At 35.4% G+C, this 23,107-nt stretch overlaps 1 protein-coding gene across 1 annotated transcript in view; it reads left to right on the top strand.

Moving 5' to 3' along the window:
- Window positions 1-23,107, top strand: part of MMP16 (matrix metallopeptidase 16) — a 284,329-nt gene that overhangs the window by 136,681 nt on the left and 124,541 nt on the right. Inside the window, exons 2-3 of the mRNA XM_047073788.1 lie at window positions 2,964-3,112; window positions 13,373-13,495. Of these exons, the coding sequence (XP_046929744.1) occupies window positions 2,964-3,112; window positions 13,373-13,495 (272 nt within the window). The remainder of the gene's footprint in view (window positions 1-2,963; window positions 3,113-13,372; window positions 13,496-23,107) is intronic.

Here is a 23,107-nt window from a genome sequence, read left to right as displayed (position 1 = left end):
GAGAGAGAGAGAGAGAGAGAGAGAGAGACATGGCATGAGTGGGGGAGGGGCAGAGAGAGAGGGAGATAACAGAGTCTGAAGCAGGCTCCAGGCTCTGAGCTGTCAGCACAGAGGCCAACTCAGGGCTCGAACCCATGAACAATGAAATCATGACCTGAGCCAAAGTCAAACGCTTAACCCACTGAGCCACCCAGGCACCCCCTGGTCAATTCTTGATGATGTCAGAGAAGATTTCTTGATTAACAAATGACAATGATACATGTATATTGCTGTTAATGATGGTAAACTCAATGACATTGAGTTATCAAACAAAAAAAAAATAAACTTTGACTATAAAATGGTGGGTCCCATAGATTTTCTGATATCTTACAATTAAAAAGAATTATTCACTTCTCAGTCATTTAGAAAAACTGGGGCGCCTGGGTGGCGCAGTCGGTTAAGCGTCCAACTTCAACCAGGTCACGATCTCGCGGTCCGTGAGTTCGAGTCCCGCGTCAGGCTCTGAGCTGTTGGCTCGGAGCCTGGAGCCTGTTTCCGATTCTGTGTCTCCCTCTCTCTCTGCCCCTCGCCCGTTCATGCTCTGTCTCTCTCTGTCCCGAAAATAAATTAAAAAAAAAAAAAACGTTGAAAAAAAAAATAAGATTAGAAAAACTGACTTTCGTGATAAATGACATAATATAAAAGAATTTGAAGAAAAGTCACAATTTTTTTTTATTATTCTAACTCATTTGTTTGAGAGGGTAAGGCATAAATCAATATGTATTTTTATAACATGATATTTTTCTCATTATCCATTTCAAATTTATATATTTTTATAGTTTTTCTATTTCTATATAAATCATAGGGTTTATTATTAACAGTTTTCTTTTTGCTATCGCCATAAACGTGGTTGTCAGTAGCTTAGCACCCATGAGTAACCTAGCAACAAGTCAGCTTTCTAGCAAGTAAGAAATAAATGCAAACAAAGTATTATGGAAAAAAGCAGTTCAGTTTCAGAATATTAGTGCATGTATACTGTTAACAATCAAGATGAAATCTTCTAATTTGGGGGAAATTGTGTGACAAGAGGTATTGAGTTTTCTAGTAAATAATACAATGCCAGTGAAATCTTGTCTCCTTCATTCAGAAAAAAAAAATGGAATCTATTTCAGACTGCAACACTGTTGACTAGGTAACTGAATATATGTGTCTTCCCTGGAAGCCTATTCATTACAGATTAGATGAGAGGAGTGTCTTGGCATGTTTTCACTATGTGGTAGATGAGTTTACTAGATGGAGTTTCAACAATAAACCTTCCTGACAGTGATGTATTGTTAATCTCTTAAATAGGTTTAGAATAAATGTTTTATTTTATTTTGAAAGGGTTGTGCTTATAGTACTGAACTTTTGGAGGGATCTTTTTCTTGGAAATACTAAAACATTCCACCTTGTGTTTCACATGCTGAGACTTTGGTATATTTAATATCAGTTTCTTTTGGTGAAATTTAACTTATATAATTACTGTTTATTTTCACTGACAAAATAGCTCTCCTGTGTTTAGTTGTCAGGTCATAAAGGAAGTATACCAGGTATTGGAGAAAAGCTGTAGCTTTATAGGATCATCATTTGCATGATGAATAGACCCAGGTAGGGAGGGAAATACATACTGGTGAATACCTTCCATTAAATGGCACAGCTTCTATTTTGTGCCACAGGCAGAATTACTTGGCCTTTCTCAATCTGACGGGCAGTTCACTGCACTTCAAGAAATCTTAGTGCCCCATGGAAGATTTAGGTAAGGGACAGAAGGATAGGATATGAGCTGAACATATGATTGTGCATTTAAAATGAATGCATAGAATTGTAGAACTAGAAAGCATCTTCTCTCTGGCGAAGATTACTTTTCCCCAAATCCCTCAAGTTTTAGGTTATTTTTAAAATATAACCTTAAATGACTGAATTGTTTGTTACTATAATCACGATTGGGATATGAGCTCAACTCTGACCTCTTTCCCTCAGTAGCCACACAAATCTCTCTTCTTTGGGGAAGAGGAGAATAAAAATCATGAGATCCTTAAAGAGAGGGCCAAACCAGATGGTCTGACTTCATCTATATGTGAGACCTTTGGTCACTTACATTATTTGGATTGAAGTGAGTCACCTTAAATAAAGGAAAGAATATTCTTTACATGAGAAACATTTACCTACCCTTGAAGACATCTGACTACATTGAATAGATCAATTGCATGAATTTATACCCAAAATGTCTTGACAGAATAATATGGTCTATATTGATGATGCTACTCATGATGGCTGTGGTCCTTGGTCAGTTGTTCAGAAAAGTGACATTTTAGACGTGACATATGCACATTAACTTCCCCTTCCAGCATAGATGTTCACTGGGGTCATGTTGTTGAAAAAATATCATCCTTTATTTTGGGAAGTTGAATTCCTAGAGGGCAGAGGTGATCTTATTTTTTATCCAGTGTGTAGTATAGTTCCTTATAAGCAATAAGCTTTAAACAGATGATTATTTTTTTGTAGATGTGTTGCAAAGACCCATTACAGTCACTGAAAGTATATTAAAACAAACTACAGGGGCGCCTGGGTGGCGCAGTCGGTTAAGCGTCCGACTTCAGCCAGGTCACGATCTCGCGGTCCACGAGTTCGAGCCCCGCGTCGGGCTCTGGGCTGATGGCTCAGAGCCTGGAGCCTGTTTCCGATTCTGTGTCTCCCTCTCTCTCTGCCCCTCCCCCGTTCATGCTCTGTCTCTCTCTGTCCCAAAAATAAATAAACGTTGAAAAAAAAATTAAAAAAAAAAAAAAACTACAAAATATGTGTTAGAAAGTGATGAAACACTTAAATAATATATGCCCTTGTAGAGGAAATAAAGCTTAAGGATCCACTAGGGACATAACTTAATTACCATAAAATATTGTTACATTGTGAAGTTGATCTAAAAGGAACTGTACTTGTTGTTGCAGGTTTGGTTACAAAAGTACGGCTACCTTCCACCAACTGACCCCAGAATGTCGGTGCTGCGCTCTGCGGAGACCATGCAGGCCGCCTTAGCTGCCATGCAGCAGTTCTATGGCATTAACATGACAGGAAAAGTGGACAGAAACACAATTGAGTAAGTAATGGCATCCACACTCTCACTTTTTTTGGTCCTTGAGCCAAACTAAGTAGTCGGATAAAGTTTAAGTGAATTCCACCAACCACGAGTGTAGCAATTGTCTCATGTCTCTTTTCCTTGGAATTTGAACTGTGTTAACTCTACTCCCCTATGATGTCAGGTTTGTCAAAGCCCAATTTACTCGCCTGACTTTTGCAACACAGTTTCAAAATAGGGGGGAAGAAAGTAAAAAAACAATGAGAGTCAAAGTCAATGTACAGTTGAAGCCATTACAAGAGCTACAGGCACTATTGTGTTGGAACCAGCTTGTACTGTTGATGAGGACTTATTGTACACATCTCTTCCCTGTTAAGTAACATCATCTCAGTAGCTTGAAATTGACCAAAGTAGAAATATTGACACTAAGGTAAATGGGAAACAATACAAATAAGGGCTTTTTTGGAGGAAGAGGGGTAAGGGTGTCAGAGAACCAGTTAACAGTTTATTAGCTTCCTATCAGTGGCAATTCTCTCTACATGAGTTAAATCAAGGAGAGGTTTACTGCAAGTCTTTTCCTTCAGTTTTTTACTAGCAAATGGCTTGTTTTTAACTCCTTAATGGGATTTGTTATTTTATTGACTGAGTCATCAGTCATTTGTTAATTTATTTATCCAACCAATAACTCATTAGTGGGCATTTCATAGGTGAAAGAGGCATATAGAGATTCAGAAGACAGACTCTCTTGTTCAGAGGAACTTCAAGTTAACTGTGTAGCTAGACATAACCACAAATTATCTTACCACAGGTACACTGTGAGTTCTGTAACATTATGAAACAGCATTATTGTTTTTTGGACAGCAAAGGAGGAAGTGATTAATTCTTTCAGTGCAGGGAAGAATCATTTGTGTTTATTGAGTCCTTGATACTCACAAAGTAAATCTACTTCATCATTTAATATGATCATCATACATCAGCCCTCCACAGTAGGGAAGACAAGGATACATTTTTTTTCCTCTCTCTATTTTTTCAAATAAGGAAACAGAAAGTCAAAGGCTAGGTGAAATCCAGAGTAGTTACAGAATCCAGACCTTTTAATGTTTGGTTGGAGGGCTTTCTACTATTCCATGCTGTGGACCTTGAGAAATGACACATTTATTTTTCTTTTTAAACCTTAAATACCTGAAATGTCTGTGCCCAGGTATGTATAATTTTCACATATTAAACTAATTAAATATATGATTTAAAAATTATTTTGGCCTTCTAATACTTACATCATTATATTAGTCATACTATTTCTATTTCATCAAGACCGGGAAAGCACATAATAAAAGGCTTGAAGATTAAATGTCAAAGCAGTTTGGAAAAATAAATGTATTACCTCTGCTAGCATTTTAAGAGATACATAAATATTAACTTTGGTATACATCTGGGAAAATAGAACCAAGAATTAATGTAGTGCATTCTGTAAGAATGAGAATCTTGTTATCAATATTGGGAATAGACTTGGATATTTTGAACCTGCTGCCCTCTGTTCATTGCAATTCTCCCTTAATAGTGTCCTAAATAAATACAGATTTAAATTAATTTTAATTAAAGTTGTAAATTAATTTTAAATATAGCCTGTTATATTAATAAGCAAAACTAGCAAATCCTGCATTTTATTGCTGTGTATAGTAGAGAATTCCATTTACGTTATACTTTTAATCCCAACATTTTACAAAGTGCCTTGGACAGCTTTTTTGCTCCCTCACGCAGGGCTGTTGTCTTCTGATCCACTTTCCTGGAATGGATGACACAGTTTTTAAAAACACAATAAATTGATGGGGCACCTGGGTAGTTCAGTCATTTAAGCCTCAGCTCTTGGTTTCACTCAGGTCATGATCTCACTGTTGTGAGATGGATCACCTCTTGGGTCCATGCTGGGCCTGGGGCCTGCTTGGGATTCTCTCTGCCCCTCCCCTGCTAGCATGTGTATGCACTCTGTCTCTCGCAAAATAAATAAACTTTAAAAAAATAACAATAAATTGAGAACTTGGGAAACAAACTCCTTTGATTCTGCTTACTACTAGATATTAAAATTCAGAAAGTAGGAGCACCTGGGTGGTTCCGTCAGTTAAGCGTCTGACTCTTGATTTCTGTTCAGGTCATGATCTCGTGGTTCGTGGGTGTGAGCCCCGCATCGGGCTCTGTGCTGACAGCCCAGAGCCTGGAGCCTGCTTCGATTCTCTGTCTTCCACTCTCTCTCTGCCCCTCCCTGCTCACATTCTGTCTCACTCTGTCTCTCAAAAATAATAAACATTAAAAAAATTTTTTTAATAAAATAAAACAAAATTCAGAAAACAGAGTTCCGCGGAAGCTGGCATCCGTGTTTCCTGTGAGTTTTGACAGCTCCTGCTGGTCATTGGAAGGACTCACGATAGATAGGTTTGATTTCCTAAATCAAACCTGAGATAGCTGGGAAAAAAGTCTTTGTCAGGAGATGATGGAAGAAGAATGTGTGCAGGATTTATTTTGGCCCCTTATGTTAAAAGGATCTGAACAGTTTTCAGTTGATCTTTGGCAGGACAACGCAAAATGCAAGGGTGGAGAGAAGGACAGTGGTCTTTTTCTGCCACACAGTGGCTTAAATTCCAGACCAGGAGAAATAATTGTGTCAATGTGTAGGAGTTACAGTAGCATTTCTGTCAATTATAGCATTGTAGAGAAAAGATCAACTCTATAGGTAACCCTTAACTTAAACACAACCAGTGTTTTGGTCTGTTTTCTTTAACCAAACTTTGTTCTAATTTAGTTTTTTCTTCTTTTTTTTGAATCGGAACTGCATCTTTTCCTTTACATAGAGTGTTATTCCTAGGTGAGTCCACTAAAGCCTCGTTAAACCCTCATCGTCCCTTCCTAGATTGCCATGCTTCTTTTGTCCTCTATGGCACTTTCATTGTCACTCAGACTAGAAACCCTGTGGCTTCATTGGCCTCCTGTCTGGTTTTTTTCCACTGATGTATCTCCACTCGTGACATGTTGTTGCTCAGGGTACTCGGCTCAAATAATGTACTATTTTTGTAAGTATAAACCCTATAATCATGCTACTTAAGCAATTGTCTGTGCTTCTGTAATCTCAAATGAATGTGTAATAACAATCCATGCTGAAATTGTACTCTGTTATTTTACATGGTCAAATTATAAAGTATGAATTTTTATCTAAACCTTATTACGTAAAATATGGACTACAATTATAGACCTAAAATTACTCCTCAGTATTAAAATAATGTCTTAGGATTCGTTTTCAGATGCTATAAACTTTTATCTAATTTTAGGCTCTTGTCAAGATCAATTGTTTTAAATTAAATAATTATGTCCTCCTTTGTCAGACATCATTTGGTGTATTCAATCTAGAATTCATGGTTAATTAAAAGTAAAGATACAATTGTGGTAATCCCTATATTATGTTGAAGGAATTAACCATTTTTAAGCAACAGATTTAAGTATTACCTAAATGGCATATTGCTTTTATGTTAGTTGTCATTGGTATTGGAGAGATAGTAATGAATACTTATTCCCCCACCCCAAAATGAGCTCATAATCGTATGTTGCAATGGTTCTTTTAAATTTTGGGTTGCTTAGCTAATTTTTGTAAGCAAACTCACTTAAATTCCTTAATAAGTGAAGCAATTTATGTTATGCGTAAAAAAAGATTATATTAAGCAAGGAAAGAAAAAGCTAGCAAGGCAATAATGAAAATGAGTCTAATGTGTTTTTACAATATTAATGGTAGGTATTTTTAAATTTTAATTCATCTTTATGTGTGCACAGTATCATGCATTGAAGTATGCTTAATGAAGTATGATTTTAAGGTGACCTTTTTTATTTCTCTCCACATATATGCATACACATATATACACACATATATGAACACACACACACATATATATATACATATATACATGAATACATAATATTAGATGATCTGAGTAATTCTAATTTATTTAAATCATGCAAAGAAAGGGATCTTAATTAAAATGAATTTAAGACTGAATATGTAGCTTTTTTCAAATAATTTTTATGAAACTACAGTGGTATTTGAATTCTCCTAATTTGAGAATCGAAATATTTATTTAGATATATCAAGAACCATAAGCTATGGGGCTTAATTTTCAATATGTTTCATGATTTTTACTCATTTGTCTAAATTATCAAGTTAAGACTCCCTTTCAATCTACATATACAAGATAGGTTCATCAGTAATTAAATTTCTTTTTCTTTATTTTTGAATATAACAATGGTACTCAATCAGTATAACATTATAAGATGGACCAATCCCTTTTTTGGTAACTCCCTAAGGATAGTTGATAGCTAAATCAGCATACCTACATTTTGAACCCTAAGTTAATTTACTTTTAAAAAAATCTTCACAATTCCTGGACTTGGTTGTATGAGGACAAACAAAATCTAAGGATTTTTAAAGTAATAAAAATAAGGGGCGCCTGGGTGTCTCAGTCTGATTAAGTGCCTGACTTCGGCTCAGGTCATGATCTCAGTTCTGAGTTCAAGCCCTGCGTCGGGCTCTGTGCTGACAGCTCAGAGCCTGGAACCTGTTTTGGAGTCTGTGTCTCCCTTGCTCTCTGCCCCTTCCCTGTTCACTCTCTGTCACTCTCTCTCAAAAATAAATAAGCATTAAAAACACTTTTTTTAAAATAAATAAACTAATAAAAATAAGCGTATTTAAAAATATGTAAAATGATCTTTTGAGGACAACCATAAATAGTAGATACTACTCAACTTTCATTCGAACATGGAAAAGCCTAGAACCAAAAACTGTTAACTATATGATGCGGATGAACCTTGTTCTTACATTACTAATTCGTAAGTCACAAAATATAATTTTGTGAGTGGCTTCTCTTCTCATGGTAAAAGTTAATATGTGTGCACAGTCACTGTGTGGTACAAATCCCTACTCCAAGGGACACCATTCCAATTGTATGTATTTTATTGAAGTGCCATCTTCCTGCAGCCCCACTACAGGGCCACCAGTTGTGTGGATTAAACTTGAAGGCATCATTTAGAGTGTTGTGGGTGGCCCTATATATTCAAGTCATGTGGGTGACTTGAATACCCAACTCATTGAAAAAAAATTACTGAAACCAGTGAAGCAGTGAACACTGTCTCATATATAGTGACTCTTATTACTGCAAATTTGTTTAGAAGTTTGTGGCTACTTTATTTTCATAAAGTATCTGTTGGTATCTGTATTATCAAAACACCAGGATATCCCTGTTTTGAATAACAAAGTATGTTAACACATAGGTTAAGGCGAACTGAAACATGTTGATATCAGTTGACTGCTACTGCTGTTGCTTCTACAAGTACAGCCACTTCCTGATATTTGTAAAATAATAATTATTATAAGTTAATAATCATAGCAGTTACTATTTGCCAGGCACCGTTCTAAGTGTTTTACATGATTTAACTAATTGAATCCTCACATTTACTCAATAATATTATCACTTCCAGTTTGTAGATGAGGAAGTGGAGAAATAGAAACAGTAGTCTGACCAATATCACGGGGCAGGTGAGTTGGTGGAGGTAAGGTAGGAACCGTAGCAGTCTAGCTCTAGGATCTCTGCTCCTCACTTTTACAATATAGCTCCTTCTTTTCTTTTCTTTTCTTTTCTTTTCTTTTCTTTTCTTTTCTTTTCTTTTCTTTTCCTTTCCTTTCCTTTCCTTTCCTTTCCTTTCCTTTCCTTTCCTTTCTTTTTTCTTTTCTTTTTTTCTCTTCTTTCTTTTCTTTCTTTCTTTCTTTCTTTCTTTCTTTCTTTCTTTCTTTCTTTCAGAGAGAGAGAGACAGCAAGCAGGGGAGAGGGGCAGAGGGAAAGAGAGAGAAGACAGTCTTAAGCAGGCCCCATGCCCAGCTGCAGAGCCCGACACAGGGCTCATTCCCACGACCCTGGGATCATGACCTGAGCTGAAATCAAGAGTCAGGTGCTCAACCCACTGAGCCAGCCAGGCGCCCCTATAACTCCTTTCAAGAGCACTGATTTTAGATATTTTTCCTTTTTAAGTTAAGCTAATTTAAATAAAGCCATTAATGATCTATGCAATTAATTGAAAAATGCTCTCGGTTCTAAACAATTAAATCAATACTGAAAATCAATATTATATTTATGAAAACTGAAGAGGTACCATTATTTACACCTTGTAAGTGCCAAATAACTTTCTTGTGGCTCCCTCTCTCCCCCAGTACCCATTCTTGTGTCTTTGCTTTGGAATACCAACTTAAAATTTTTAGCAAATGAGTCAGTAATGAAGCACATGTGTATGAGCTGTGTGTTGACACACAGAAAAAATAAGTATGTTTTAGCAATGGCACTTTCACCAAAAAAAAGCACTGTTTGAAAATAGCGTGCACGTGTGTTTGCATACACATAGGCTCTCTTCAACCCATGTTTCTTTCTTGTGATATAGCTGTTACCTTACATGAAACTATCAATCCAATCCGTTCTACTTGTACGTTTAGAGTTTTGCATTCTCATGTTATTATGGGGTTTATCAAATTCATATATGAATGCAACTAACACTTGGTATGTGATATATAGAAATAAATCCCAGTGCCAGTCTCGACCTGAATAACAATATTAACATGCCAATTTTACCATTAGTATTAGACGTTTAATTTCTTGGTGAGTACTGTTAAATGTTAATCGTTATTTTTATCCACAAAGAACTTTAAAAATTGTAGTAGAAAGAACCTGCTTATGAGATGAAAGAATAATTTAAATGTTTGGAGTCATATAAGAAACCTGAAGACCGATTTAGCTGAGATACTGTGTGTCTTATTCAGTGGCTTGATGTGCTTCAATCATATTTGGGAGATTGTACATATTTTAATATATAATACCTGCCAATATCTCTTTGCTAGAATATTTGGATACAAATATTGATGAAGTTAACATACAGTGTTCTCAACCTGACCAACCTTTATTAGGACTTCTTTGCATTAAATTACTGATTGGTATTAGATCATTCCTGTTCTTATGTTTATTTCTTACACTTAAGTTATCTACTTTATGATTTGGTTTTATATAAAAGTATGTACACAATGTCCATGCAGTAAGCATTTGCTCAAGGCACAGACCTGGAAAGAGTTACAAAGTCTTCAAGCAACCTGGATAGTAGGGAGATCACCATGTGCAAAAAAGATATGCAGACTCAATCTATTTGCTTCATGTTCCTTATTGGAGACTTTACTGGGTATTGGCCCCATACCTGGCTCTCTGCCCTGACTCAGGCCGGCGGACAATAGAGACACAAATCAGAATACAGAGTATAATCCATGCTGTGTTGCGATGGTAAACTGTACCTATATGAGTTGCATAATGAAGGATGTTTAGGATTCTCAGTGTGAAAAGAGAGAAAAAGTTATTCCAGACAGACGTCACTACATAGAAAGGTAGAAAGAGGTTTACTTCTTTAGTAACCTGAATGGATCTTGGGAAGTAGGGGGACAGGGTATCCTCCCTAAGTAGGCCTGAATCAGATTCTTTCTATATAAGCGTTTCATGCCCAGAGCGTGTAGAGAAAACATCTGTGCTCTGGAAAGATTTATCTTTAGGAGCAAGAAGGAAAGCATTTAGACAGCGAGAGAGAAAGAAATTTGGAAACAAAAGAGACAGCCTCCTGATTGATTAGAGGAGACTGAGAAAAGAGCAGTGGTGGATATACCTAGGTATTAGCTTGGGCATTAGAAGGAGGTTAAGACTTTTGGCTGAAATAAGGCATCAGAGGAATTGGTACAGATCTGGGGTAAGAAAATTGTAATTTTTTATTACATGTAAAATTAGAAATAATGACAGGGTATCTTGGAAGAGATGTGACAGCTCTTAACCCATTATATAGTATTTTTTTTAAAATCATGGATGTCCTTCCTATAGACTGTAAACTCAACAAGGGCCTTTTGCCTTGTTTATCTTTTCAGCCACACTTTTTCTTTATATCTCATAACATGTTGTGAAAGCTGAAAAATATTATAAGATGAATGAATAAGGATGGAATGAGTAAATAAATGTAACTAGTAGTTGGAACATAAGAAAAAATATATATTTAATGGACAAAGGCCTAAGAAACGTATAAAGAATTCAGCAGAGATATCTTTCAGCACAAAAATTTAATACTCATCCATAAAAACCCTATCCTTTGGAAGATGCAGTGCTTCATTGAGAAAAATTTTACTAGATCCAACATATGAATAACTTAAAATGGAAATTTATATCAGTAAATTTAATTTTCTTTTCAATTGTTAACTTCATGTTTTAATTTTATTGATTATTAATTTTAAACAATATATCCTCATTGACAATACATTTTATCCTGATAATAGGTAACACCGTTTTGTGAAATTTTATCCCCTTATCCATTTCAAATTATTTCTCTTCCCAGAGTGAGAATTTAAATATTTTTCTTAGCAAAATGTAAATGTAACCACTTCCCGCATTTGGTAAATTTACTCATATTTAATAATTATATATTGTTTATTCTGTTAGTACTTTCAGTGAGATAAGTAAGCATAAATACCTGCCTTAGGAATATTATAATTTCTGCTGAGAGTATAATTAATGAAATATCCATATGTAAAAGCCACTTATCATAATAAACCCACCATTAATGCTTAATATTTCCATGTTAAATCTATATCTATGCCTTATAATATGTACTAAAAATTAATAATTTTTCATTAAAAATTACAAAGTTTCCCCATCCATTCATTGAATGTCTTTTATATTCCGGGGTTTGTACCAGGTGCCAGGATTATACAGATGCCCTGCCCTTGAGTGTTTTACAGGCTAGTGAAATATGTCTCAGAAAAACTGGTTTAGGAATGCTCTGGGAATATTATTTAGAAATAGAAGATCTCCATTCTCAACTCTACAGAGTTTGATCCCTAAGGGCCATATCACCTCTTAGGAGTTTGGAGACTTTAATAAAGGGAAAGAGAGATTCCTGAAGTAACTCCACAATGCATTTTAGACTAGGATGGAATTTGTGAAGTCTGATAATTGCAATGTCTACATTATTACTAGGAAAAAAAAGAGAGAGAGAGAGGGAAACTCTTTTTCAGTGCTTACTGGAAAATTGTCATCTTTCTTAAAAAGCAAAAGTCATGATTTCATTGTTGCATGAAGTCATTATTATAAGCACTGATTAGCTGATTTATCCATGTAACATGTAAACTATTCTTTCATTTTCCCCAAATGGACATCTTTAGATAGTCATCTCTACAGTCAATTATTTTCCATTTAAAGAGTATAGAAATTATAAAGTATTTGGTGAAATACAACGAAAATTGATTCTTTTCTCATTTCTACTTGCTGAAGCATGTAGCACCGTGAACTCTGCATTAGCTTTGCAACTGATAAATTAAATGTGTTAATGAATGGTAAAGGCATTTTTTGAGTCACTAAAGAAACACTTCTCAAAATCATGATAATCTTTCTTTTTAGGTAAGAAGCAAGACTACATAGAAAACAGGACAATGGTAAAAAGAGACTCTTAGAAAAGTTACACAACTGTATCTTGTATAAGTGTTAAAAAATTAGTAAATCAAAAAGCATGTCATTTTCCTAAGATAATGATGTTAAACCTTATTTGTGTGATATTAAACCTCATATCCAGAAAAAAAATTAATCATTGAATTTAGTTATTACTAATTTAAAGCAAATGGATGTTGCTTAGAAATCGGGGTAATGAGCAAAGTAAAAAGAAGAAAAATTGGAGAAACACAAATGTTATTTAAACAGTTTACTTCTATGTAAGCTAGAAGAGAGAATAGCATATACCTTCTTGAATCCTGAAATTTAAGGTTATTTAATAGATTTTAAAAGTTGTTGAATGTTCAAGTTGGAAGACACCTTAGTGAAAATTTATTTTTTAAAGTCTTATTCTATGAATGAGACTAGGGATTAATGACTTGCCCAAGATCACAGATCTTGTTAAAAACAGATTCTAGTTAGAAGCTTAAGAGGACTTCAGTCTATAGTAAGCTCAAAGTAAATTAGAGAGACAAAAAATATCTAAGAGAGCTGAGTTCAAAACCAACAATTCTTGATCATTCAGGGGAAAAAATAATGCTTTCTACTTGGGTTCAAACTGCATGAGAATTGACAATTTTCTTCTTTAGGTTTTCCCATTTTCATCATCACTGTCATTGGTTAACTTCCCAACTGATTTCCTTTTGAAATGAATGATTAGAGTTGTTGGTAACTAACTGGAAAACCCTGCTTTTTGCAGCTGGATGAAGAAGCCTCGATGTGGCGTACCTGACCAGACAAGAGGTAGCTCCAAATTTAATATTCGTCGAAAGCGATATGCATTAACAGGACAGAAGTGGCAGCACAAACACATCACTTACAGGTATGAGAACTAATGAGGAATTACTGTTTTTTCCATTTTTTCACAACCATTTATTTTGACATTTTGTTGGCCATCTTATGCACATTGACCACGTGGTAACATATAGGAATATGATGTTGACATAGGGAACTGAGACCTGCAATCAAGAAGAGAATAAATTGGCCATTTGGAGTCCTTGTAAACATTTCTTAAATTCTAGATCTTTTTTGTAAACTATATCTTCAAGCTTCTTGAAAGTACCAAATCCTGAGCGACTCTGAGATGAATATTTTACACATTGACATTATTTAATAAGGATTCATAATCTAAAAAGTAATCAAATAATAAAGTTTACAAATAATTGTCTTTGAAGCAAAATGTCTTTGACTCTATTAATTAACTTTTAGTATCAGTCCAAACATTTTACTTTCTATCTTTTTGGGAACAGTGCAGTTGGATCATCGTTTCTTGTTTTGTCTCTACTGAAGGACGCCGAAGGGATGCCAGTGTCTTCCATCCTGGAGTGACCACTGCTGCTAACAGAGATGTTTCTAGTTATTCATTAATTCATTGAACAACTGTCTATTGGGTCTCTGTTTGAACAAAAACAATTCTAGGCCCTATGGTTATAGAAATAAGTAGAACACGGGTCTCCATTCGTTCTTTTGGAATTTGCAGTCCTGTGGAGAAGTTCATCAATCATATAAATGTGATGCCTGTTATGAAAGGGAAGGAAGAGAAACTTATAAAAACAGGCCCGTCTAACCCATTCTAGAAAACCAGGAAAGGTCTTCCTAAAGAAATGGCCTTTCAGCTAACCACCACAGGAAGAGAAAGAACTTGTTAGACTAAAGGGCAAGGAAGGGCAGGACACTTCAAGGGGAGGGTAGGATGCCAGGAGTTACATGAATAAAAGAAAGAAATTTATAATTCTCATTCTTTGTATAAATAACCCTTCTCATACACTTAAAGATAAAATTTAAGCCTCAGTATATAGATTTTCTACCAATACATCTGGTTTGTGCCATTTGAACTTATTTTAGTTATTTTGAGAACACTTTTCAGTGTTATTTTATATTCTTTCGCTAATCCTCCCAGATAGCATGCTCCTAGAAGTTTGTGCAACCTATTTCAGTTACTTCTGCAGATAAGAGAAATCAAGGAGGAAGCAGTCTTAAGTCAAGCCCATGCAGTAAATGTTAAGTGTTAGAAGAGTTCCTTAAGGGACAACAACAGAAATACCTGCTACCTCTGCATCTAACAACATTGCACAGCTACTTAAAGTTGTAATGAAATAAAAGATACAAGAATTTGTAAAGAAATAAAACTATTGTTATAGCTTATATCACTTCCTATATAGAAAGCACTGAATAAACCCTAGACAATTTTCAGAAATACCTAAAGAATATGGTTAACTTAAAAAATAATACATTTCATGTTTAGATAAATTTTAGGTTTACAAAAATGTTGAGCAGATAATACAATAGTTCCCATATACTACATTGCCCACCACCACCTCATGTAAACACTCATAGTTTCTCCTTCTATTAAGATCTTGCATTAGTGGGATCTGTTTGATACAATAGCTGTGCCAGTGTTGGTGTGTTAATTCTAACTAAAGTGCACACTTACAATAGGGTGCACTCTTTGTGCTGTAGTTTTATGGGTTTGACAAATGCGTGATGTCAAGCAGCATTACAGTATCATCAGAATAGTTTTATTCTATTATATTGTATTCTAAAAATATTGTGTTATACTTCATCATCTCTCTTCTCCTCCATAACCCCCAGAAACTACTGATCATTCTAATTTCTTTGTAATTTTGCTTTTCTGGAGTGTCATAGAGTTGGAACCATACCATACGTATATAGCCATTTCAAACTGCCTTCTTGCACTTAGCGATGTGGATTTAAGGTTCCTCCATCTTGTTTCATGCCTTGATGGCTCATTTCTTTCTTTACTGAGTAATATTCTGTGTATGGATGGGCCACTGTGTGTCTACCCATTCACCTATTGGAGCCTTATTGGCTGCATACAGTTTGGAGCAGTTATGAATAAGGATGGTATAAAAATTCATTGGCATGTTTCTATGTGGGCAAAGATTTTCAATTCATTTGGATAAGTACCCAGGAGTATAATCGCTGATCATATGGTAAGACCATAGTTAGTTTTGTAAGAAACTGCCGAACTGTCCTTATCCTTGGCATTACTCCCGGTAATAATTTAAAGTTCCTGTTGCTCTCCAACCTCACCAGCATTTAGTGTTGTCAGTATTTTGGATTTTAACCATTCTAATAGATGTGTAGTGGGATCTGATCGCTGTTTTAATTTGCTATTCCCTAATGATACATTATACTGATTATATTTTCATATGCTATTTGCCATCTGCACATCTTCTTTGGTGAGATGTCTGTTTGGATCTTTCGACTAATGTTTTCGTTTTTTTTTTAATCTTTTTAATATTTATTTATTTTTGAGAGAGACAGAGCATCAGTGGGGGAGGGGCAGAGAGAGGGGGACACAGAGAATCTGAAGCAGGCTCCGAGCTGTCAGCACAGAGCCCAACGCGGAGCACGAACTCACAGACCACGAGGTCATGACCTGAACCGAAGTCAGAAGCCCAACCGAGTGAGCCACCTAGACGCCCTGTTTTGACTAACTTTTAATTGAGTTGCTGTTTTAAGAGCTTTTTTTAAAAAGAGTTCTTTATATATTTTAGATACAAGTCTTTTATCAGATATGTTTTCCAGTATGTTCTCCTAGTCTATGACTTATCTTCTCATTCTTTTTACAGTGTCTTTTGCAGAGCAAAAGTTTTAATTTTAATAAAGTCCAATTTATCAATTATTTTTTCTTTTATTGTGCTTTTGGTGTTGTATCAGAAATATCATTTCCAGGGGCACCTGGGTGGCTCAGTTGATTAAGCATCTGACTGTGGTTCAGGTCACGATCTCCTGGTCTATGAATTTGAGCCCTGCATCGGGCTGTGCTGACAGCTCAGAGCCTGGAACCTGCTTCATATTCTGTGTCTTCCTCTCTCTCTGCCCCTCCCCTACTCACACTCTGTCTCTCTCTCTCTCTCTCTCTCTCTCTCTCTGTCTCTCAAAAACAAATAAAAACTAAAAAAAAAAAAAAACAAAAAAACAAAAGGGGCGCCTGGGTGGCGCAGTCGGTTAAGCGTCCGACTTCAGCCAAGTCATGATCTCGCGGTCTGGGAGTTTGAGCCCAGCGTCAGGCTCTGGGCTGATGGCTCAGAGCCTGGAGCCTGTTTCCAATTCTGTGTCTCCCTCTCTCTCTGCCCCTCCCCCGTTCATGCTCTGTCTCTCTCTGTCCCAAAAATAAATAAATGTTGAAAAAAAAAAAAACAAATAAAAACTAACTAACTAACTAACTAACTAACTAACTAACTAAATAAATAAAATTTCCAAACCCAGGATCACTTAGTTTTCCTTCTATGTTATCTTCTAAAAGTTTAATAATTTTGCATTTTCAATTAGGTCTATGATCAGTTTTGAGTTAGTTTTTATTAAAAGTGTAAAGTCAGTGTCTAGATTCACTTTATGTGCATGTGGAAGTTCAGTTCCAGCACCGTGTGATGAAGAGACCATTTTTTTCTTCATTGCCTTTGCTCTTTGCCAAAGATCAGTTGACTTATATGTGTGGGTCAATTTCTAGGCTCTTTATTCTGTTTCATTGTCCTTTCTTTTTATTTGTAAACCAATATCACACTGTCTTGATTACTGAAGTTTTATACTAAGTCTTGATATCAGATAGTGCCAGTCTTCTGACTTTATTCTTCTTCAGTTTTGTGTTTTCGGGGTCTCTTACTCTTCCATACAAAGTTTAGAATTAGTTTGCCCATTCCTTCAAAAGAAATTGGTAGGATTTTGATTGTGATGGTGTTGAATATACAGATCATTTGGGAAGAACTAATATCTTAACACCATCGAGTCTTAATATTCATGAACATGAAACTCTCATCATTTATTTAGGTCTTTGATTTCTTTAATCCCAGTTAGGTTTTTGTTTGTTTGTTTGTTTGTTTTTACTTTTACTCATATAGATCTTAGGCATAAACTGTAGTCCAAGTGAGAGGCTATAACAACATACCATAGATTGAGTGGCTTATAAGCAGCAGAAAATTACAGCTCACAGTTCTGGAGACTGGAAGTCTGAGATCAAGGAGTCAGTATGGTTGGGTGAGTCACAGACTTCGCATGTATCTTCACATGGCAAAAGGGCTAAGATCTCTGTGGGATACTGATCCCATTTATGAAGGCACCACCCTCATGACCTCAAGCACCTCCCAAAGGTCTCATCTTCTATTACCATCATTTTTGGGGGTTAGGATTTTAATATATGAATTATAGGGGGAGATAAATATTCAGACCATAGTCATATATTTTAATAGATTTAGTCCTAAATATTCCTTTTATTTTTGGTACTGTTTATGGTATTGTGTTTTTAATTCCAAATTCCAAATGTTTGTAACTGATATATAGGAAAACAATTGACTTTTGTATACTAGCTTTGTATCTTCCAATTTTGCTGTAATCACTCATTAGTCCGGGATTACTTTGTTAATTCTTTGATATTTTATACAGAGAATAATATCACCTGAAAAAAAAGAGTTATATTTTTCCTTCCCAATCGGTGTGTCTTTTATTTCCTTTTCTTGTCTTAAAACTGAGACTGTCAGTCTAATGTTGACAAGGAGTGCTGAAGGCAAACATGATTGCCTTTTCCCCAGTCTTTAGGAGAAAAGCATCTAGTTCCTCATCAGTAAGTATGATGTTAGCTGTAAGCTTTTTTCTAGATGTTTATCAAATTGAAGAAGTTCCCTCTATTCCTAGTTTGCTGGAAGTTTTTATTATGAATGAGTTGGATTTTATGAACTGCTTTTCTTTGTTTTTTCTGCACCTATTGATATGATCATATGATTTTTCTTTAGCCTTTTAATGTGAAGGATTACATTAAGTGATTTTCAGTGGAACCAGCTTCTCATGCCTGTAGGGTAAATCCCACTTTGTCATAGTGAATAATTCTTCTTACATATTGTTGGATTTTATTTGCTAATTTTTTGTTGAGGATTTCTACATGTATGTTCATGAGTAACACTGATATGTAGTTTTTCTGTCTTGTAAAGTCTTTATCTGGGTTACTTAATTCCATGAGTACTAGCCTCATGGAATGGGTTAGAAAGTGTTTCTCTACTTCAGTTTTCTGGAAGAGATTGTAGAGAATTGGTATGACTTCTAACGAAATGTTTAATAGACCCAATACAACCATTTGGGCCTCGTTCTTTTTTTTCATGTTTTTAAGGTTATTAATTTTTTTTATTAAATCTGCTTAATAGATGTAGTCCTGTTCAGATTATCTGTTTTTCTTTGTGTAAGTTTTTACAGATTGTGTCTTTCAAAGGAGTTGGTCCATTAAATCTGTGTTAGTCTGCTCAGGCTGCCATCACAAAATACCACAGCCTGGATAGTTTAAGCAACAGAAATTTAATTTCCCCAAATCTGGAGCCTGGAAGTCCAAGAGTAACATGCTGTCGAGGTTAGTTTTTGGTGAAGTTTCTCTTTCTGGCTTTCAGACAGCCACCTTCTCATTGTGTCCTCCTCTTACCTCTCCTGTGCATGTGTGGAGAAACAAGGAGATTTCTGCTATTTGTTTTGTTTTGTTTTGTTTTTTGTTTTTTTTTTCTTTTCTTATAAAGATGTCAGTCAAACCAAATTAGGACCCCATCTTGTGACTTCATGTAACCTTAATTACCTCTTTAAAGGCCCTATCTATAAATATAATTGGGGGTTGTGGCTTCAATTTATTTATGTCAGAGAAGACCTTGTAGATCATTAGGGAAAGAACGGGCTATTTTACTTGTTAAGTTTTTCTGTAATAAGTTGTTATCCATATGGAAAACAATGAAATAAGATTCTTACCCCAGACCATATAAAATTAGTAAATATTAATTGGATTAACGTGCATAATCAACTTTAGAACTACAAAACACACAACTCTGCCTACTGATATTTATTGCTTTCATTTCAAGGAGTGTCCTTTTTCTCATCTCATTTCCAAACTTAACAGTGTACCTGTTTACTGTCTGTGTGTACTTAGGTACTGACTTACACCATTCGTTTAAGAAAGAAAGAAAGAGGGGTGCCTGGGTGGCGCAGTCGGTTAAGCGTCCGACTTCAGCCAGGTCACGATCTCGTGGTCCGGGAGTTCGAGCCCCGCGTCAGGCTCTGGGCTGATGGCTCAGAGCCTGGAGCCTGTTTCCGATTCTGTGTCTCCCTCTCTCTCTGCCCCTCCCCCGTTCATGCTCTGTCTCTCTCTGTCCCAAAAATAAATAAACGTTGAAAAAAAAATTAAAAAAAAAAGAAAGAAAGAAAGAGAGAAAGAAACTTAAGAGCCATCATGTTAAGAACTAATCATAATTCCGTTTATGCTCTGTCCCTATACTGACAACTGTGTCAGCCAGTTTTGAATACTAAAATAATTATGTGTCTATCCCTGTAAACTTCTAGGTTATTGATAAACTCATCATGTGATTATGAGTTCTATTTTGGAGTAAGAAATCTCTAGATTTGAATCCTGGCTCTGATACTTGCTACCTGTAAGACCAGGATCAAGCTACTTTACCTTCTAAGTTTCATTCTCCCTGTGTGCAAAAGGAGTATTGTAACACTACCCACCTCATAAAACCTAGGAGATAATTAAGTCAGATGATGGTGGGAAAAACTCCCCCAAAAAACAGACAAACAAACAGAAGAACCCACTTCAGGACAGTGCTTGAAACATAGTGCTTAGGAAATGCCAACTATCATCTTAACTTTTTTTTAAGTTTATTTATTTTGATGAAGAGAGAGTGCATGCACACAAGTGAGCAACAGAGAGACAGAGAGACAGAGAGACAGAGAGAGAGAGAGAGAGAGAATCCCAAGCAGGCTCCACACTGTGAGTGTAGAGTCCGACTCAGGGCTCAAACTCACAAACAGTGAGATCATGACCTGAGCTGAAATCCAAGAGTCAGTCGCTCAACTGACTAAGCCAGCCTGGCACTCCGTCTTAACTTGTTTTAATTCACCAGACAACAGAAATTGTTGAGAGTATTCTAATAGAATTACAGAAAGTTGAGGGTGAGAGCTAAGGATTTTAAATTTTAAAGTTAGTATATGTAGGGTGTTAAGTTGCTTGTGTTAAGTAAGTACTGTATAAACATTTACTACTACTTTTATTCCTATATTTAGAAAAATAAATACAAGATATTCTATTGAGGGAAAAAAATTACTCTTTAAAAGGATAGTTGAAATGTGCCCTTACAGAATGCAGCCAGCAGTTGGAGTGGGGGTGGTTGAACTAGGTTTTATTTGATGGCAAACTCGTTATGAGCCGACAGCATCATATGGCTCAAAAAAGAATTGAAATGAACAGATTAGATTGATAGAAAGCAAAGTGTCCAAAGCAGTGATGATGCCAATTTTCCTCTTTGCTTTGCTGGCCAACCTTTACCTGATGTATCCTTTTTCTCTTTGGTCCACCACATTTCCAGCTGCTTCTTGGCAAATTAAAGTACACCTTTAAAAAGGAAATCAAAATGCTAAGAGATCTTGAAAACAGGCTGCATGAGAAAGAGCTCAATATTAGAGCCAAGGATTCTCAACATGATGGAAAAAATTATTTAAAGGAGAAAATTCCAGTTATTTTCAAATACTTAAAGGCTTTCGGAAGAACCTAATATTTTGAGCTGTTGGAAAATTAAATCATTCATCCTAAGTCTTCATCATCAGAAGCATATAAACCAAACAACTTATTCACTTGTCAGGGAAATTCGAGACCATTTGTGGAATGGTTGGAAAGTTAGATTATATAACTTTAAAATCTCTTCCTATCTTTAAAATGTGGAATTGGAAACAGCCTTCTATAATTACTCCACTTAAAGGGAATGTCTAGGCTCCCAGGGTTTCCACTTTAATGACCTCAGTGCAGGATACCTAGAAATGGGAACTTCTGAGATCGTACCAGAAGATCACATAAGTATTCTTAAAGGTCTATGTAACTTTGGCTGATGCATAATTTACATGCTGGTAATAATTGTTATATAAATACTGGTGGCCATTCATGTCTTCCTTGCATCTTTATGATCAATTTTCTTTTGGCACATTTTGTTTCTTGGGTAATTAAGTGTTGTTCATTCAATAAGTGGTTATTGAACAGCATTATGTGACAGCACTGGCAATAGATGAGTTAAGTAAGACCCCCGCTCTCATGGAACACATAGTTGAATGTGGGAGACAGGTATTTAAGTGAATAATTGCAAAATAGTATATTTTATGTGACATCAAGACCTTACAGCATTTATTACATCAGAGACCATATCCATGTTATGCTCCCCAGAACCTAGAGTGGCTGCTGTGTATAATGCTCTCATTACATAGTTGTTGAATAAATTAATGAATTGTGTGTTTTATTCAAAACAATAATAGGAATTTAATGAATAACCTTATTTTTTATCAATATAGCTTTATTTCCCAAGTTTATTAAATATGGTATAATATCTGCTTAGCCTAAATTCTTTTTCTTTATAAAATCTAAACTCCAAAATAATATTTTATGTAGTAAGTGTCCCAGGAGTAGGTACTTAAACTGCCAGATCCAGCTGTTTTTTAAATTGTGTTATACTAACAAGGATTCATAATAATTAATGTGATACTATTATATTAATTAGTATTGGCTCTCTTTGTATTTTCTCCCTTAGTTAACCTTGATTTTAAATAAATGTTTTTGTGACTCCTGAAGTTACACACTGGAAGTTACTGTTTTACTTTAATAATATATGCAGAGAAAAGAAACCTAAAAATTTTGAGCAATAATCAGTTCCTCCCCAGAAACATTTGTCATTATTCTCTTTAAACCCAATGAGGTCACTGAATTTGATGGTGCTCTTGACTTCATAGAGAATTCAGGTTGTGTGTCTAGAGGATACACGACAGGCTGTGTAACAGACACTATTTAATAAAACCCAAAGTAATACGTACTTTAGTCTGCCTTGCCTGAGAAACTAGCGTCTTGGGAAATAGCAAAATATTTAATGTAAGCTTTTCTAGAGGGAGAGACTCCATATTCAGTCTCTATTCTCTAACCATTTCTTCTACTTAAAGCTGCGTCAAGGTACAAACATTATATGAATGAAAGTAAATTAGTCTATTTAGATCTCTCTTGATAGAATATCATAATACATTCTGGATATGGATCTGACAATGATTTAACTATGTCAATTATGTTGATTATTTTTACTCTGTTATACTCCTAGCAATTGTCTACTTTCTCAGTTACAATACATTCCATTTAGTTGCTAATCATTTTTCATAAAATGTTAGTATGAATGTTAGTATGCTTTTCTGACCAACTAATTTTTGTCTGTTGAATTGACTAAAGACTATTTAGCTTTGTCCATATAAAAATAATTTTGACATAAGTACACACACACACACACACACACACACACAACTTCTGTAACTTAACTAGATGCTGAAGTATTCAGTTTTATTTATTTCAAAATTAGAGATAAAACATTACCCTAACTTTGAAAAAGGTTTATCACTCTCAAAATTTAAAGGGGAAGTAATTACT

This window comes from Lynx rufus, unplaced genomic scaffold (genome assembly GCF_022079265.1).
Source record: "Lynx rufus isolate CCGP_SWC_20201006 ecotype Redwood Valley unplaced genomic scaffold, mLynRuf1.p SCAF_12, whole genome shotgun sequence".
Classification (NCBI taxonomy): domain Eukaryota; kingdom Metazoa; phylum Chordata; class Mammalia; order Carnivora; family Felidae; genus Lynx; species Lynx rufus.
Note: the sequence above shows the minus strand (reverse complement) of the source record. Positions and strands in the feature narration are given on the sequence as shown.